This window comes from Larus michahellis, chromosome 2 (assembly GCF_964199755.1).
Source record: "Larus michahellis chromosome 2, bLarMic1.1, whole genome shotgun sequence".
Classification (NCBI taxonomy): domain Eukaryota; kingdom Metazoa; phylum Chordata; class Aves; order Charadriiformes; family Laridae; genus Larus; species Larus michahellis.
The window spans coordinates 155275528-155294778 of NC_133897.1; the positions used below are offsets into that span (position 1 = coordinate 155275528).

At 38.0% G+C, this 19251-nt stretch overlaps 1 protein-coding gene across 4 annotated transcripts in view; it reads left to right on the plus strand.

Annotated features, from left to right (window-relative positions):
* Positions 1–19251, plus strand: part of COL14A1 (collagen type XIV alpha 1 chain) — a 129944-nt gene that overhangs the window by 56138 nt on the left and 54555 nt on the right. For 3 of the 4 annotated variants that reach the window (XR_012585791.1, XM_074577745.1, XM_074577744.1), the window contains exons 16-25: positions 962–1101; positions 4237–4369; positions 5520–5591; positions 6385–6536; positions 10346–10475; positions 11562–11684; positions 13093–13242; positions 13879–13995; positions 15842–15988; positions 18224–18298. Coding sequence is in view for 3 of the 4 variants with exons in the window: in XM_074577745.1 (XP_074433846.1) it covers positions 962–1101; positions 4237–4369; positions 5520–5591; positions 6385–6536; positions 10346–10475; positions 11562–11684; positions 13093–13242; positions 13879–13995; positions 15842–15988; positions 18224–18298 (1239 nt within the window). In the remaining variant the exon portion in view is untranslated. The remainder of the gene's footprint in view (positions 1–961; positions 1102–4236; positions 4370–5519; positions 5592–6384; positions 6537–10345; positions 10476–11561; positions 11685–13092; positions 13243–13878; positions 13996–15841; positions 15989–18223; positions 18299–19251) is intronic. The other variant, XM_074577743.1, reaches the window with a different exon arrangement.

Below are 19251 nucleotides of genomic sequence, written 5' to 3' on the forward strand. Positions count from 1 at the left end.
AATTCAGATGTATGGAATGCTTTCTGTTTTTTTCATTGGAGTTTTCAGCTTCTTCGCTCCCTTACTATGGGTCCAATTGCATCCTTACTCGTGGGAGTAATCTCTTGACATCATGAAAACATTTACGTGGATAAAGTTCATTTGTTAAGTCTTTCCAGTCAGCCATTTTAAAGCATTTTTTATTGCAATTAGGTAGTAAAGTGTTTGTCTCCCCAGTTTTCTGAAGCATCATTCAATGTGATGGCATTTGTCCCTCCAGCTGAAGCGTGATGAATTTTGAATCATACATTTAACCAGTGAACTATCTGGCAATAAAGGGTAGAAACTTACATACGGAGAAACTGGAACCAGAGGAGAAGACAGAATACATCTGAGGTTCCTGTAGTGTGTTTAGCACAGTTTTGGTTTCTGTAGCTGTAGTTCTGCAAGTTGTGTATTAAACAAATGGCTGATGACACTTAGCACTGCTTTTGAACATAACAATGGGAAGAGAAGGACTCTGGGGGAGGAAAGAGAAACATGAGGTGGAAAAGGAAGGAGAGCATACATGTACAGAACAAGAGGTTGATACTTACATGCAAACTGCAAATGGAAATGCACGCAGAGTCTCTGGAAAGGACAAAGACTGGGACTTTGCTTTGAGATAGAGAAAAAGAGAAGAGCGTTATTGCCCAGAGCTCTAAGCAAAGGAAGGGGAGTGAGGGTTGCATGGAGCTTCTTCAGCAGAGAGAGGACAAGGAAGCTTGTCCAGTTAGAGTTGATAAAGAGCATGTGTTGTGTGTATTCTCATCACCCCACTACAAAACCACTTCCCTATGGTTGCACACAAATAAGTGTGCAAAGAATCTGTAGTGCCTTTGTGATCCAACTCCCATGTTATGCTCTTTGTAACAAACTGCAAATAAAATGGTATGTGCTTGACCTTACTTTTCTGGCTTTTCTTTTGCATAATAATTTGCAGAAAGAGTTCCAGCTCCGCAGCATCTGGAAATTGATGAAGCATCGACGGATAGTTTTAGGGTCAGCTGGAAGCCCACCTCCTCAGATATTGCTTTTTACAGATTGGCATGGATTCCTTTGGATGGGGGGGATTCTGAAGAGGTGAGTTGCCTTGACTTTCTGAGGGTGTGAAATGGAAGAGAGAATTCCATTCTGGGGACACATATGCTGCAACTTTTGCCAATTAAATATGGCCAGTTGACTTACAGAAAAATCTGCCCCACTGCAAAGCTCTCTAAACCAAAATCAAACCAATATTCCAGTTTCTTTTTGAAGAGGAAGTGAGGAAAGAAAAGATGTTTTGTGAATAATCGAGCTAATCTCTAATGTCCCAGTTGCCACAGAGCTAGCATTGCTGTTTGATAATACTTCAGTTTTTAGAGGTTCATGTTCTTCACTCTGCTGTGAAGATGATAACAGTAGTTGAGCCAGAGGAGTGATATCCTCACATAAGGCTCCACACCTGTCTAATGTGCTGGCCACGGTAAAATTGCCTGTAAAGACTTAGTTATGTAATGTCACAAAGGGAAAAGTTTACACATAGTTAATTTATTAGATTTTTCCTTTATTCCTCGTTACGGTTCTTTCTCTTTTTTTGATGTTGTATTTTTTGCTCTATGCCCTTATATGTCTTCTCCATAGTGCCATTTTCATCTGTCTGAATTTTTAAATGATTTTTTAAATTTCTTTAGCTTTTCCTAGCTTGTTCTCTTTTTCCAGGTAGAAAAAGACAGACGCTTTCTCTCCCTTTCCCAAATTTCTGTCTTTCGTAGTCTGTCTCATTTCTTTTTTCTCTCTCTCTCTTTCTTTCTTTATTCATTCTTTTAACTTCTTTTGTACTCTTCAATCTTTAACGGCTGTCTCAAACATCTTGTTCTCTTGGCGTCAGCACTGTGAAGAGAGGCCACATCCGCAAACTGTTTATTTGGGTACAGAACTCAGTGGGGAAGATGACATTTTCCCCCTGGCCCCAGGTTTCATGGATCATTTTGTCATCCATTAGGGCAGAAAGCAGTCATTCCTGCTTAGGTTATGTGGCATTTTCTCTGTGAATTTAGCTTAACCAGATTCTTTCCTTCCTTTCACCTGGCGAGAGGTAGTCACGCAAGAAAGAAAGAAATTACAGGAGCGAGCGGGGAAAAAGAAGTAGTTGGCAGATGAGTGAGTGGACACAGGTCATCCCCTAGCATTTTCTCCTGCAGTAGGTGAACTGATTAGTTTCTGTTTAAGTTCCAGTGAGTGGCTGTCAGTGAATCCCTTCAAGCCATCTGCATTTTTAAGTGAGATCTATATCTGTGTTCTTTGAGTGTGAGAATATCAAGAAATATTTGAACTGTTAAGGTTCCATTTGTTCATTGTATTCACCAAGAACTGCTGCAGGCCCTAATATTTTAGTACATTGAAATATTAAAAATACCCGAGCTGCTTTCTTGTTCTCCTCGTGTGACCTCTCTAATGGGGTCAGGCCTAGGATAGCACAATACCTCCGGGCTGTTGCCTCTTTAAGCTTCTTTCCCAGCTAAGTGATCAGTCATGCAGAGAAATGACACGCACTCCCTCTGTCTTTCTCCCAAGACCCAACTTGCCAATTAGCTGAGTGGGGTCAGGGGGTGGTGGTGAGAATTATACACCTCTCGGCTTACTTCACCCACACTGCTGATGGGTGAGGAGCGTTTAGTGGGGTGTTAGCGCTTAAGAGCCAGAATAAATGTAAGAGTGACCTTTTATTTCTAGGTTACGGTAGAGAATGCATGCTGTTACACTCGCGCGCTTGTTACTGTTCTTGCTTCTGTGATTTGTCCTCTCTACTTGGAAGTTCAGCACTTTGTGTTCTTTTTTTTGTGGTCTTCTCTGTGGGCTAAATTAGCAGGGAGTGGTGGGTGATGGAAGTTATGTTTCAGAAAATATGCCAAAGTTATGTGTAAGATAGTAACTATGTATAGATATTTCATAATGATTTCATGTATGACTAGAGGCTCTGGAGTATTGGAAAGGAAGGTATTACTTATACCTACTTAGTATACAGCTAAATTCACTCAGGCTTGTTTCGGAAATTTTCCCAAGAAAATCTGTGCCAGAAAGCGTGCAGCATGGGATGCCTAATTCATTATTTGATAGTTGTGGAAGGCATGGCCCCAGCTCATTCCTTTCTGCTTTTGTTTTTGGTATCTGAGTTCAGAAGGTCTATGATTGTTTTATGGGTCCCTCTTCCCCAGGACCAACTCAGGAAATCTCCTGTGGTAATTAAAAGAATAAAGTGTGATTCACTGTTTCTACTAACTGCTGTAGTAAATTTTATGCAGCATATATCTATTGTTTCATTTCCATTATAAGTCTTACTTTGATTCTGTGTATACAGTGGCCAACTTTAACAACTTGCCAGTGTTATCCTAGAGAAAGATTATTTTATTGTAGCATCTGCGTGCATAACCTAAAAACTATTCCCAAAACCAGTCAGCCCATTTCACCAGAATAAACTGCTCAGGCTTGTTGCATTGTGCTTTACAGTCCCTTTAGCTCCAACTCCTGCCCATCTGTTGATCCCTTCAAATAAAATAAATGAAACACACAAAAACCTGAAGTGAAACCTTCTGCTTAACATTTAACATTGCACATGTGAATCTTCTGCTGCTGTCATAGGTAGAAATAAGGAAAATTCCTGTTTAAAACATCACATCATATAGCAAACTTCTCATCAGCACATCTCCTTAATCCCCAAGTCTGCAGCAAATGTTCTTTCAAGTCACATTCAGATGTGTGGGACCATAACTCAGGTTATAATTCTGGTGAACAAACAGCATTTTGTAAGGCTGTGGAGGTGCCGAATACATTTGTCATAACAGTGCTTGAATGGTAGAAACATGAATGAAAGTTCATCTAGCCTGTTATGTTGCTTTCGTTGATGAATATTTTGAATTTTAGTGATTTGCAAATGCAATGCATATGGTCAGCTTTAGCAATTAATTAGATGTGGGTGAAAGTATAAGACTACACATTGGAATGATCAAGCCAGCCACAAAATAATAAATAAATTTGGAGTATTCTTAACAGTGTTTTTTCCAGTTGTAGTCTGTGGTACTTTTTGTTTCAACATAGCTAATAAATTCTTTGGGCAGATTTGAGTGTAGATTTCATTTATTTTAAATGAGAATCCATTTTCCTTCTTCCATTGCGGTCAATTCATATAAATTAATCAAATGCAGAACTGATTTTCTTTAATCTTGCTGTGTTACTTAGGTTGTCGTAAATGGAGATGCAGACAGTCATGTTATTGAGGGTTTGTTGCCCAACACAGAATATGAAGTTTCTTTGCTGGCAGTTTTTGATGATGAAACTGAAAGTGAAGTTGTTGCTGTTCTTGGAGCTACGTGTAAGACAAACTCTTGATTGTAATTTTTAGAGTTGTTTAAGGGATTTAAATTTAATGCATATATCTTAAATTTAAAATATAGTCCATCTTTGGGTAGCTATAATATTGAAGAATGCGGTGGTTTTGCAGGAGGGCTTTGCAGACTGTGTTTTTTTCTTTCTTCTTTAGTACTATGTGATAGATGGCAGTGAATCAAAATGATGGTTTGGCTCCTTATGTTGAGCTGTGGCATCAATAACCTCTGGATCTGTGTAGATACTCTTCCATCCTACATTTCAATATTTAGTCTTTGGCTAAGGTTCCTTGTGAGAAGATACATTCGATTTTGTGGGGAGGGAATAAATGTTTTAAAGTAAATAATTTACAAGGATTTCATTTAAAATCTTTGGCATTTACAATATACCCCTTTCTTTCTCATTTATGTAATTTATACTTGCTAGAAGTGAATTCGCTGAAATAGTGGTCCAAAAAGCTTACACAGGCATCCTGTGTTATTAACATGGAAGTAACAAAGATAAAACTTGAAAATCATGTACAGTATATTTTATAGTTAATAATCAAAACAGCGGCCAGCGTTTCAGTTAGATTACTCTCTTTTTACAGATAGTGACCTGGTTAAGTAAACAATGATATTTTTCATGTGTAAATTCAAAAATTTATTTCAATCTTAGGAATTTAATTGCAGTCTTAATCTTGAACCTTCTGGTAAGAGAAGAAGCCCTTCCCCATCCACATGATGCTGGTATTGCCCGGTGTTGCTGAGCGCACTTTCTGGTTTTGACTTGGGTGGAAGTGAAGCATCCTTAAATAGCCCTCAATTCAATTAATCTGACAGCCTTAACAAGTGGTCAAAGTGGAAGTCATTATGCATAGTTTAGCCAGAAATGTGGGAAAATATATGCATTCTTATTTAATTGTACAGTTTAAAATGAAGTCTTATCTGTAGGTCCGAGTGCTAATCCTGCAAATACGTGTGCCTAAAGTAAACTAAATGAATAGTTCCCTTGTAGTCTCTGAAATGCCTGAAATGTGTGGGATGCTTGTAGGTGTGAGCACATAGTTTCATTGTCATAGTTAGAAACACAAGAGAAACACTGTGACTTCTTCCGTGTCTTGTTGAATTGTTAGTGAGCAGAGTATTGTTTTTCAGTTGCCGGGACTACCACAATACCTACCACTGCATCTACTACCAGTACCACAACTTCTAAGCCCACTACAGCAGGTAAACAAAACAAATGTCAACAGTTTAAATGCTGAACGCAAAGAACTAAGGCTCCCCACAAGCACACCCAGATCTAGGGGCAGAGAGCTGTGATGCTACCGAGGAGCTGATAACCCCAGTTCCTGATGGTCCATGCGGTCAGAACACTGCCATGGCAGATCTTGTGGAAGGATCTGTCCCAGGCAAGAGACGTCACCGGTGAAAAGTACTATCATGCTCCTGCACCACCCTTCTCTATACGGCCATATCCTGCACATGCCGTGTGTGGAGCCAACCCGTAACACAGCATAGGGATTCTGAATGATACCAGTGGTATTACATACAAATAGAGAAACTAATTTGGAATATTCGTCTCTCTTTTCTCTTTCCCTTTATAAATACGAGCTTGGAAACTCTTCAGAATTTTGTTTAGTTTTGAGTGTTCTGTTTGTTTTCCCTGGAATTAGAAGACTGACTTCTAAGTAAAAACAGTTCTGGATTATTTCTCTTCTGTAGCATACTAGCTGCAGTGGAGCTTTGATTATTCCAAAGCTCCATGAGCCAAATAATATAAACAAAGCAGATGGGGTAATATATGATAATGGCAGTATAGGATAACTATTATTTTATTAAATGGTTAAAGTTTTTATGTTATTAAGCCCAAGTGTGACTGAACTGTATGGGTTTGTCCCACCACGGATCTGCAGACCCATTGTGATCTCAGTAGAGCTTTCAGCTACTTGGTGATAATTAGCACAATTTTAAATCTAAAAATAGCATTGAGAAAATATTAATTAAATATTTTGGACTTTAGTTTTTCGAACAGGAATCAGAAACCTTGTTATAGATGATGAAACAACCTCAAGTCTGAGGGTGATATGGGACATTTCAGATTACAATGTCCAGCAGTTCAGAGTGACCTATCTCACTGCGAAAGGTGACCGTGCTGAAGAAGCGGTAAGAATGGTCTGTATGGGTTTTGTGAATAGCTTCATAAGCTTGAAAAGTTTGTTTAATAATTGCTAAGGCATGGTCTCTCCTTATATGACACTCCTGTTGCAATTAGTAAAAGGTCCACGTTTGGTATGACTGTGAGACTGAACTTCAAAGTTTTCATCGTATAGCACCTGCTGCACGGCAGGCAACAGCAGTCAAATGTAAGATCAAGGCCCAGTCACAGGCCCAGACTCTATTTAAAGAAGTCATAATTAAAAGACTAGCTGCCAGTTCTCCTTTTCCTGTATTTTTAAAATCTGTCTAAGTTTTGGGGGTGTTTTTTGGTATTTTGGGATTTTTTACTCCTCGGCCCTTTTTTATCCTTAGATTGTGTATTAACAACTCTTAACTGCTTGTACAGGTCAATCTTAAGTAATTGGTTTTCTTCTTCAGCAATTTTGCTCCTTCCCTAAAAGTCTCATTTTATGCTAAAGCAATGTAATTACAGTTCAAATGCAGAGTTTCCACATTGCTTGTTAACCGGAACATGTTACAATAAGGACAGCACTTTTAAATCTAAGTGCCTAAGAATATTTGTTATTTTTCTAATGCCATGTGATGATCAAAATTAAAATTGTCTTACACAAAAAAAAGTTTCTGGTGATCAAGATTTGAAAAATATTTGCAAGAATGAGTACTACATGTACTTTTTGTGTGTATAGCAAATATTAAAAAAATAAAGAAGGCTTAGCTGTATTATTTTAAAATTTCACAGTTTTTGAAATAATTTCAGGCCAAGTGCTTTCTTCCTTTTTTTTTTTTTTTTAAACAGTTGGGGAAATCTTAATATTGTAGTGCTTGGTTTCCACAAAAACTGTTATAAAATTTTAACATAGCTCTATGTAGATCCATTTAAGAGATTAAATTGTGTAGTTTGAGGTTATTTTCTTAGTAATTAGCTCAGAATGCAAAAATATTCCCCATGTCATTCTCCTGTGTCTGTCATGTGACTCACTTCTGTTCATAGAATAGTTATATTGAAAATATGGGATATTGGTTTTGATGACGCTTTTAGCCCTATATCAGACTACATCAATAAAAAAATATTAAAAGGAGTTAGCTGAATATCATTTTTCTAGAAAAATATGAATCAGTCTCCTTTTATTTTGGTTTCATTCATCTTTTATGAGACCTTGGTAGAAAACTACTTTTTAGCCGTCTCTTTCAACTTTAATCTGAAAGTGAACTTTCAGTGTCGTGGTTTCCTTTTGGACTGGAAAACATGCTTTATGAGTTTATCTCGACTGTATGATAGTCTAGTATATAATACAGTGGCAAACTTGCACAGCATAATGACACAAGTTGTACTAGTCTTCTGACAATAACCCAAAGGCTCTTAAATTCAGATCCCAGATTTAATCTTCAGCTCTGGGAAGCTTAATCAAATTTAGTTGGATGGTATAAATGTAGTTCTGTTTTAGTATTCAACGTCTGTTATTTTAAAAGGAAATTAAAACTGTAGGAAAGTTGTTCAGATTCTGGCTGTCAGAAGAATATTAGAGTTGACTCAAAAGTTCATTCAAGAATATTCTACAATTGCAAGATTAGGTAGGTATCTTGGCTCTAATTCTGCAAATTATTTGATTTTACTTACACTCTCAAGTCTTACTGTCCTTGGTCACAATTCAGCAAACAGATTAACCACATGTTTCATCTTTGAAATTGATCCCATGCATAAATATTTTACTGAATATGGAATGACGTAAGATTATACTTAAATTTTAAGCACATTTTAAGTGGAAGGAATGTATTTTATCATGGGGCTTCAAGCACCTGAGAGGTGCAACCAGATGCCAAAAAAATGACACAGACGTTCAATTTTTAGGGGAGCTTTTATATCTTTAAGTACATTTCTTAAGCAGAACACAAAAGTTTTGTGGAATTTGGGCTTAAATATACTATAGCGTGACAATTCTGTGGTGGATGCTTAAGTTTTTTGGCTCTGATTTCAGTGATATAAATTTCAGTTACTCCTCCCTTTCCATAAAAATATTAATAAGCTTTTTAATCCTTGATGCAATTGGCTGAAAATCAGGGACTAGAAAATGTAATAGAATACTTAATAGAATACTTTTCATTACAGAAGGGTCAGACCCTAAATTGCATGTATGTCCTTGGGTGTGCTGTACATACTGGAAGGATCACTTTTTTTTTTCTTCCTTAAAGCCAAGAATGTTTCTCACTGCTGAAAACTGTGTTGTTCTGTAGATCTTGGATGCGCACACGTGGAAAAGAGAGAGTTCTCAATGCTTGCATCCCTAAAAAAAACTCTCCTAAAAAAAATCTCCTAAAAAAAACCCAAAAAAGTTGGTTGTTCTTTTTTCAGATATTTGGTTTGTGTGTTTTGAGTATGTGTATGGAAGAGTTTAGCACGCGAATCTTTCATACGCATGTCTCTAGATGGTTTTGTTTAGTTTTGATCAATGAATGAAGTACTTTTTTGACAAGTCTCAACACCTGGGTGTACTAGATTAATTTCCTTCTGTGTATGACTTTCCAAAATTAGAAGTAGTTGGAACGTATCCTGGAGCGTTAAAACTGGTAAGAGGTTTCTCTTCTGAGTATATGCTTCAGAAAATTTTGCTCTGCCATCATCACATGCATCAGTCTTCTTTGAAAGAACAAAACACTTTTAGGCTCAGTTTCTGCTTTTTCCCCTTGAGTTTAAAGGCCTTGTAGGTCTCTCAACTGCTTGCCAAATATACGAGGTTCTGGCTCAGGTGATAGATTGGCACAATGGACATGGGCCCGGGAGGGTCCAAAATATGAGATTAGTCCTTGTGACTGTTGCTTCCAACAACGTCACTTCAGAGCTCAGGTTTGGTGCAGGAAACACAGAACTGGTTTCTTTTTTTTACCACGTCCCCTCCATGCGTTAGGTACTTCCCATTCGGTCTTTGGAGGCTCTCTGAGGTTAAAATTTTACTGACAAGTTAAAAGATTGCAAGGCTTTACTTGGGCACTTCTACCACCACTATTGTGATACTAGTTTTTGTTCTGGCTACAATATAGTAATCTATTGAAGAGTTTCAGAAATAGCTGCTTATGGGGAAACCTTGTACTGTATTAAAAGAAGCAGCACTTAATTCAGCGGTTTGAAACATTTACTCTAGCACAGCCAAAACTGCCTGGAGGATTTCTACAATTTTTACAGCTTCTCTACTTCTACTGGGTTACCAGGTTGGATTTGTGCTGCAGAGCCTTCCCTGTTTCGTGATAGTTTGGGATCCTTTGCTATGTGTGGGATGTACTACTACTTTGTCTCCTAAATAGCTACCTTCATTTCCTTGTCACCAGACTAGATGCCAATGGGACAAATGTGTTTTATTCCTGCTTGCTCAGTTCATGCTTCCTGATCCCCTGAATTCCTTTTCCTTTCTTCCAAAGAAAATCAACCTTTATTAATTGGCATAGCGTTGGGCAATTATATTCATGCCAAGAATAAATACAATAAGAGGATTTATTTTGTCTGTGCAGTAAAATTGTTTAAATACTAGCCATCTGTATAGTCCCAGTGGTTTATGGAGCTGTTGTGGCTCATAGGTTTAATATAAAACTGTATTATCCCATAGGCACATTCTCCTTTTGATTTTACTCAGATATAACTAATAGACCGATTAACAGGGGGGAGAATTGAGTTATTTTATTTTACCATAGAGCATCAGAAATATTTAAAAATGCAAGCTATACAGCAGTACTAGTGGAATGTGGTGTAAGATATGAAAAGATTTTGGCCGTAATCCTTAAGCTTGATTGTTTCTGTTTTTCTGACCATCCAGGTAATGGTGCCTGGGAGACAAAACACTCTTCTGCTTCAGCCTCTGCTGTCGGACACGGAATACAAAGTTACCATCACTCCCATCTATGCTGATGGGGAAGGAGTCAGCGTCTCAGCTCCTGGCAAAACTCGTAAGTACAAACTTTCTGCTTGTCTTTGGCCAGGATATGCATGAAGAAAGGCTTACTCTTTTGGCCTTTTTTCCTTGGCTGTAGTAATATATTTTAGTATAAATGTGGGCTTATTTTGCGTGACTTATATGACTTGAGCTTTATATTAATCTCAGTTCGTTGATTTATAAACAACGGGTTCCTTCTAATTGACAGATTGTATTTTATGTTCAGATCCTGTGAGCTTGCAGAACCTTGTTGAGTAATAAAGCTGGTAAGTCCTTGATAGATAGCCCACCAAGGACAAACCAACTAATGCAGAAAATAAAGTAAACAATGCCTGCTGGAATAGCACCAAACCAACCATTGTGCTGTTAGATTTTCTTTTGTGTGAGATCATTACTTCCTAAAGGTCATTAGAAATGCTGCTCAGCTTTTTATAAAAGTGATTGCATTATCTCTAGAGTTCTGACCAAGTACCAAAAGATTACTCAGCTGTGGTTGAAGTTCCCTCTCTACTGTATATTGGTAAAAAATCATCTCATTGTGCACTGTTAGTCATGATAGTATAATTTTATGGAGTTATTCTCCTAATTTACATAATTTCTGCCTAAAATGAATTGCTATTTGTGTAGACACTTAAATCATTTGTAAATTATTCCTTTAATTCCCTTTGAAAGCATTAAGTGTTCATAAGAGCATGAGAGCATACATTAAAAACTGTAGTGCATTTGGATTGAAAGAAATAAGATAAAAGATAATTATCTCTGAATTGTCTTGCATTTTTAATAAAACATAGGGACGAAGTTGGAAATTAATTTGAAAATTCATTGTTTGTTGAACCAAGTTTGTAATTAGTATATTGGTATATATACTATATATATATGTATATTGGTAATGTAATTGGTATAACTTTCTTAAGTATATCAACATTAATCCACTGGTGTAATGCCAAGGATGAATTTGATTATAGGCTTTAATCCTGGCAATTTTACATGTAAATCTAAGGGAACTGGGTATGGCACTATTTACATGTGCGTGTCTTGACTTTTATGCTTGTGCTTGTATGAGATAAACTTGTGAAAGCTCAGTTTGGTTTCTTTTTAGTACCGCTGTCTGCTCCTAGGAATTTACGTGTGTCAGATGAATGGTACAACAGATTACGCATCAGTTGGGATGCCCCACCATCACCCACAATGGGTTACAGAATTGTCTATAAACCTATCAACAGTGAGTTTTTAAACTGATTATTTTTGTCATTTGTTTTTGACTGTACAATGCCTTGACATCGTCTTTTGCTGAATTTTGTACTTAAAACTGACAGTTGCAGTTACAACCTTGAAAGTGCTATAAACTTAAGTGTCTCAGGTTTTGAATATGAAAGTTTCATAGTCACAGAATGACGCAGGTTGGAAGGGATCTCTGGAGGTCATCTGGTCCAACTCCCTGATCAAAACAGGGCCAGCTTGGAACAAGGTTTACTGGAACTTGTCCAGTTGAGTTTGTAATATCTCCAAGGATGGAGATTTCAAAACCTCTCTAAGCATCTGTTCCAGTTTTTGACTACCTTTGCCATGAAACTGTTTGTCCTAATATCTAATCAAAATTTCCCATGTTGCAAATTTTGCCTGTTTTCTCTTACCATCTTCCTGTTTGCCTCAGAAGACATTCTGTCTCCTCCTCCTCCACGCCCTCCCATTAGGTAGGTGTAGGCAGCAGTAAGATTCCCCTTTAGATATACCATCTTGAGGCGGATCAAACCCAACTCTTTCACTCTGTCTTTTTGTGTCATTTTATCATGACTCTTTCTATTTATTTCAGAGACTACCTTTGCTCTCTTCCTGTTCCTCTTTTCTGTCTTCTCCTGTCCTTCAGCTTCCTTCCCCTTACGATGCAAACAAAGCTTTAGTTCCCTTGACTTTTACTCTTACCCTACACCTCCCCAAAAAACATTGCCCATTTTGCGTGTGCTGCATCCCTTGCCCACCTGCACATTGCAGCTGGAGAAGGCACTCAAGCTCCTTCAAATTTCTTTAGAAAAATGAGGTCCTCTGTTGAGAGCGAAATATAAATGTGTCACCATTAAGGGTCTAAAAGACTGTCCAAAGACAATACTGTTGCCTGGTTTCTGAAGTGTATCCAGAACAGCTGAGAGGTGACAAAGGAGCTGTTTGCAGTTCTGATTTGGGAAAGTTTTATTCTTTTCTATTTTCATTATCATTTTTGCACAGTGTTAAATGATGCTGTTGTATAAGAACCCCTTAGGGACTGTATTGCTGGCTGGCATCTGCGTCCCCCCTGTTGGTCCTGGCACACCATCAAACTGGGGAGATCTTTGCCTGCCTATTTAGGGCAGTAGTAAGTCATTGAAGCATAACAAAAGAGTCTTAACAGATGCCAGTGTCTAACCCTGCCCTAATGAATCTCACTGTTGAATTTCCCAAGTGTGTTGTGGCTACTATCCATGCAAGGACTGAGCAGAGTTTGTTTTTGTGTATGGTTAAAAAAAAAAAAAGGCAAAAAAGTAGTGTAAGTGTAGGAGCACATGTAATTTTGGATGCATCTTAAGATTTGTTTTAACTACCTGCCAATTCAATGGATGAGCAAATGATTTTCGCATTTATTTCATTTTTTGCAGTTCCTGGTCCTGCATTGGAGACCTTTGTAGGGGATGATATTAATACCATTCTCATTCTAAATCTCTTCAGTGGAACGGAGTACAGTGTTAAAGTATTTGCTTCATATTCAACAGGCTTCAGTGATGCCCTAACAGGCGTAGCCAAAACCTGTAAGAATGATTTCATGCTCTTCAGATCTCTACAGGCTGTTTTTTGCTATAACTATGGCTTTGTGCAGCTCCCTAAATAAATTTTCCCATGGAAAACTTTCTCAGTTGTGTACAAATTGCTTTCCTGAAATAAAAGTCTTTTTTTTTTAATCAGACTGTATCAGCCTTTAAAATAATCTGCTGGATGTTGGCAAGACTGGGATCGTAAAGCAGATGTTATTATTTATCAGCCAAACGTATTTGTGTAGTAGATTTAAGTCTCCTTCATGGAAAGTCTATTGTTTTTCTAGCTCTCTCTATATAAATTGATTTAGTCTTTATATATCTAATCCTCAATTTTAAATTAGAGTTTGACAGAAATATTGCTGTTATAATGATATTTTTGTACTTATTTGTAGTTTAGCAGTGTTCATTACTTAGTCTTAACTAAACTGACTTAAGTTTCAAACTTTTGGTCTAAAGACTTACTTTTATTTTCCTTCCTGTTTTGGATTTTCTTGACATCGTTTTTTTAAAGCAACTTCTGAAATTATATTTGTCAAATGATTTGACGCAAGTGTTTCACTATAATTCGTCAGTTTTTCTTGTATGTCTTATTAGAGTAGTAAATCTAATTTTTTGTTATATAATTTGCAGTGTATCTGGGTGTGACAAATCTGGATTCCTATCAAGTCCGCATGACTAGCCTCTGTGCTCAGTGGCAGCTCCACAGACACGCTACTGCATACAGGGTAGTTATAGAATCGCTTGTGGGTAAGTTACTAAATCATTAGATATGGACCTATAGCCTAACCCCGCAAATTCAATTGTGTAAGTTAAGAAATTGTATGCAGCTGGACCTGTAACTGGCTCCTGAAATACTGGGAATCATGGACAGAAGAAGGTTGTGTGTACATTGAAAGTTTCTAGAGTAGAAGTAGCATTCCATCAAATAGATGTTGATAACTTACACTTTTTATGGGAGGGAGTTTGATCTGTCAATAGAAGATAGGAGATTACCTGAGTTTTTTACTGGTGTGAGGGACAGAAGATGGATAAAAGATGAACTGAGTACATCTAAAATTGTAAATAAACCATCAATGATAGCTCTGTAGGATTAGGATGGACGCGAAAGGGAGAGTAGAAGGGTAGGGAAAGCTCTGATTCAATCCAGACCATGCTCACAGATTCAGAACAGCGGTCCGGTTTTGTCTGTTCTCATTCAGTTGAACTCAGTTGAATTCAGTTACTCATCTGGATAAGCATGAGATATTTTTATGTGGCAACACGTGATGCTTTTAGCACCGACTGTGTAGAAAGTGAATTACAGCCTCTTCTGTCTCACTGATTCTCAGGAGTAGCCAGAAGAGGTTATGGAGAAGTTGCTATTTGTGCAGACTAATTCTCTTACCCTCAGTAGACATCAATGATCTTTTGAATGGTGACAAATTAGAAGCTTGGATAACTTGAGAGAAGTGTAGTTAATAACATTTAATAGGATCTATCAAAGGTATAATGAAAAATAATACTTACTTGCTTGCAAAAAAAATAATGACCTTTCTGTGGAACGGCGAATGGATGGTGATATAGTTTATTTGAAGGCCTGGAACACAGACAAGCTGTTCAGATAGCAATGATCTTGGCTGGCACAAGACAGCGCAGATTTCTTTGTCATCTGGGTGCTAGCCAACATTCTGCTTTCATCATATAGAATTGCCAGAATTTTTAACTGAGCCAAAAGAGCCTAAATGTGAGCAGAATGAGCTAAAGTGCGAACAATTGCTTCTTATTAACATTTATCATGAAGAGTTTTGATTGTCAGGTTGGGTGTGTGTCGCATTCAGACAGTGATCAATTATTTTTATACTAGGGTAACACCTCCTGATAAGCATCAGATGTTTTTTCCCAGGCAGTGAATGACTACTTGGCATTTTCTGTATATACTCTGTAGAATGTGAGATCAGTTGCATGTATTTCATTCCTTTCTGCTACAGATTATGACTTGTGCTGAAGATTTTCTTCTTATTATTAAAGTATACCTCATGCTATTTCCAGTGTCCAGGCTTTTTCCATTGTCAACATGTTTTCCAATTCAGAATTTAGCAGAGTTAATTTTGGAACCCTGTAAATACTATTCCTTAACCAACTTGTGAAGTAGGTACTAGTGAAAGCTGGAATACAATATCTAGTTCAGTCTCTCTTGCAGTTACTAAGCACGTTACAGACTCTGAGAACCAGTGGCACAGACAAAGGATGCCATAGAATTACATAATGCAACAGTTCCTCATTAGACTCTGATAATTTAGGACCGGATCTAAAGCCCATTGATTACAGTGTTAGTGGTTTTTATTAATTTCGGTGCATGGGATGAAATTAATCTTTTTTCCTGCAGATGCCTGACACATCCCTCAGCTCCTACTTAATACGAGGGATGAAATGTTAGAGACCTCTGCACAGAGGTGAATTTCCAGAAATATGGCAGCATGTAGTTCATTAATATATGTCGACCACTTGCCCTTCATCTGCTGTCATATCCCCTTCTTGTTTCAGACTTAAATTACATTGTTCAATAAAACAGTACAAGAAAGTATGTTTTAATGGTTTCTTTTTATAATTCCAGATGGTAAAAAGCGAGAGGTAAATCTTGGTGGAGGGACGCCTAGACATTGTTTCTTTGAACTGATGCCTGGAACTGAATATAAAATCAGCGTTCATACACAGCTTCAGGAGATAGAGGGCCCTGCTGTAAGCATCATGGAGACAACATGTGAGTAAAATAGATCAGAGCTCAGCCAGCAGCGATAATGCTTGATTGCATCTCGTGTGTTGCTCTTTGCCCACTGATGTGCTATTCCTACGCAGTTTCCTTTGGCTGAGTTTTTAATTTTTCAACGACATTGTGACTTGTCCACAGAGGCGCAGGATTCTTACACCACTGCTGTGTATTACTTGGGAAGTCACATTCATCAACTGTGTTGACTTCGAATGAAACAGGGAGGATGGTTTAGCTTTCTTCATAAAAAGCCCCACTAGGGGATACTCTGAAAATCTGTGACCTTGTGGAGGAAAAAAAAAATGAATCCAGAAAAACAAAGCAGAGATACAGAGAAAGTTTTGTATCCTGCAGCTGTTGTTATATAGTAAAATTTCACCAGTGTCTAAGTAATTTACAGTTAAATGGGACTTTGATACTCAATCTTCTTATGTGTTTTAAAACCAACCAACCAACCAACCAACCTTTTTTATTGTTCTCAGTAACGCAAGACAGGCAAAAACCCCAAATCTCCCAGCTGTTTATGAAGGCAAGATTCTGCTCTCATGAGTTCAAAATACTGCAAAACAAAATACAGGATGATCAGAGTGAATATTTTAACATTATCTTCTAGCTTTCTTTGAGCCCATTTTCAATCTCAGCGATACTCTTCTCATAATACATTACTATACACCACAGTGCTGTTACCTGTCTCTCAGGGTAGATAATGTTTATAATTTTCCTCTTCGAGTGAACCTTCTCACGCTTACGGTTTCACGGAGGCATGACTCCACTTCTCAGTTGTCCGGGGCTCGTTCTCAGAGCAGTCAGGAGCAAGCCAAGTTTCACCTGCTTTTTGGAGGAAGGCATTTGATGTGCTCTGCAGTTCAGTGAGTATGGAGACATCATGAGGAACGCACTGTGGCCTACATCTCCATTTAAGAAAGATAGTTTGTGGTGCAGACAAATTATTGTATCACCTCAGAAGAAAACACTCTTCATGGTGACCTGTACCTCGCTGGTACTTAGAGAGCAGCCTTTCAAGTCCCCTTACTGCAGTTGTGACCCTTTCTAAGTGGAAGTTCCTGGTCTGTCTGTGGCCATGGAAGCCCTGGGCATTAGTTTCTTGTAGGTGTTTCAGAGTCTTAGCCCTTTCTCTTGTTGAAGCCAATGGGAAAACCCACATCAGTTGTACTGGGAGTCAGTTTGGATATGGACATGAGGCTTGTAATGAACCCTGTTTGCACTAACGTTTCGCGCAGATAGGTGCCTTTTCTGAAGTTGTGTATCTAACTCTATCCATTGTCTATAAACATAACATATATTATAGCAAATAACAAGCATAGTCTTACTTGAAGGAATGATATTACGTCACCTGTGGCTTCTTATGCTAACTGCATTGAAAGAAATTGGATAAAATGCCCTTGAAAGAAAGCAGAAGCTTTTCCTCAGATAACAGGGGTGGAAGTCAATATACGTGCATGTTATCTCTGAGAATTCAGCCAAGACTGGATTGGAAGGCACTAAATAGAGCTCTTGCATTCAGCAAAGCTGTCAATCAGCGATCATATAATTAGCTAGGTCTCTGGGACGTTGTCATTCCAAAGGGTATTGTCAGGAGAAGGATGAGACAGAGTAACCAGTTTTCAGAAACTCTGTATAATAACCTTAGTAGACGTTGCTGCAGGCACAAAGCCACAGTCCTGTAGAGTTGTGGTAGGAAATGCATTTCTAGCTGGAAACATGACGAGGTCTTCCACCAAGTTCAGGAAAATCTTAATCAGAACAAGCTTGCTTTTGCCCTGTCTCTTTGTGTTTTGGATTGCAGAACTAATATCTTCCTCCTCAAGTGGAGACCTACTTTCTGTGACGAAGAAAGGAAAAGGACACTGACCTTTTGCAAAATGAATTATGGATACTCGGTCAAGAATGGGGCTGACCCATGGTTTATTACACTGGGGGAACCCCAAAAGGGGTAGTTCCAGTAGTAGTTCAGTTGTATCATTGTATCATTCACACTGAAGTGCAGACATTAATTGCTCTGTAATAGTACTATCCTTTTTCAGGTGGTCAGTAGAGGAGGACATTACATGCACATGCTCACCTACGTTTCTCTCCAGTTGCATAACTAGTTGATTAGAGATAATGAATTTTAAATTTTGAAGATGAGTAGAAAATGCTGTTTTTAATATAGATAAAATATATTGGGCTTTTAAGGATTTTTTAATATTCCTTCCTTTTATTCTCCAGTACCATTTCCAACTCAACCACCAACAACACCTTCGACACCACCTCCACCACCTACGATCCCTCCTGCGAAAGAGGGTAAGTGCTGCATGTGTGGGTTTACAATAATTTCAAGGTGTTGATGCAATGTTTTTCTGCTTCTGACACTATTTTAGACCTGTGAGGATCATATTTCAAAATGCATTTGCTGCAGTGACACTGTTAAGGCAGCTGGCTTAAATTTAATGAGCCAAAAATCTGACATCATTATTGGATTGTTGAAATTTGCAGAAAGGGGAATTAATATGTGTGAGACTTCCTTTTTCCAGAGCTCCTAAACCATACATATTTTGCAACTGAAGCAGATATCCTAGGAGTAATTAAACTTCTAAAACAGCGTGACTTAAAAAAAATATATCTACTTTAGATAATGAGAAAAGTGTTGGCCGTGTTCAGTTTCTTCTCTCTTTAAATACAGACTTCCTTCTATTTATCATTTGAACATGTAGTGTTTTGTACAGATCTCATAAATATTTCTGTGAGGGCATTGTTGTTGGAGACTGAGGGTCAAATCCATCAGCTAGAAGTCAGTGGACCAAACTAACATATAGTAATTGAGAAATTAATCCATAAGTACAGAAAAAAAAAAGACCTTGCGTGTGTGTTTTAGAACTGTACAGAGATAGATGGTTGGTTGTTTTTTTTTTTTAATCCAAGGAGTAATCAACAGAAAAAGAGAAATACAGGTATTTATCTGCCTGTCCCATTCCCTGGATTCAGATGAACATTTTTCTTCAAGATGAAATATGTTGAAAAACGTAACTTTGCTTTGAGACCGTTTCTGACCCCAAGCAATAGACGTGGATTCTGTAGAGTGTTGAAGGTTCCCAGTTCCCATGAAAGGCTGAGCTACTTGTGTGAGCAGGTGTACAGTTCTGCAGGCCATTTTGCGTAAGAACATGCTGGAATAAGATGAGATGGGGGAAATCTGTGTTGCTCCTAAATAGTGTAGTTAAGGGGGTGAGCATTAGGCGCTACGGAGCTTGGGGTAA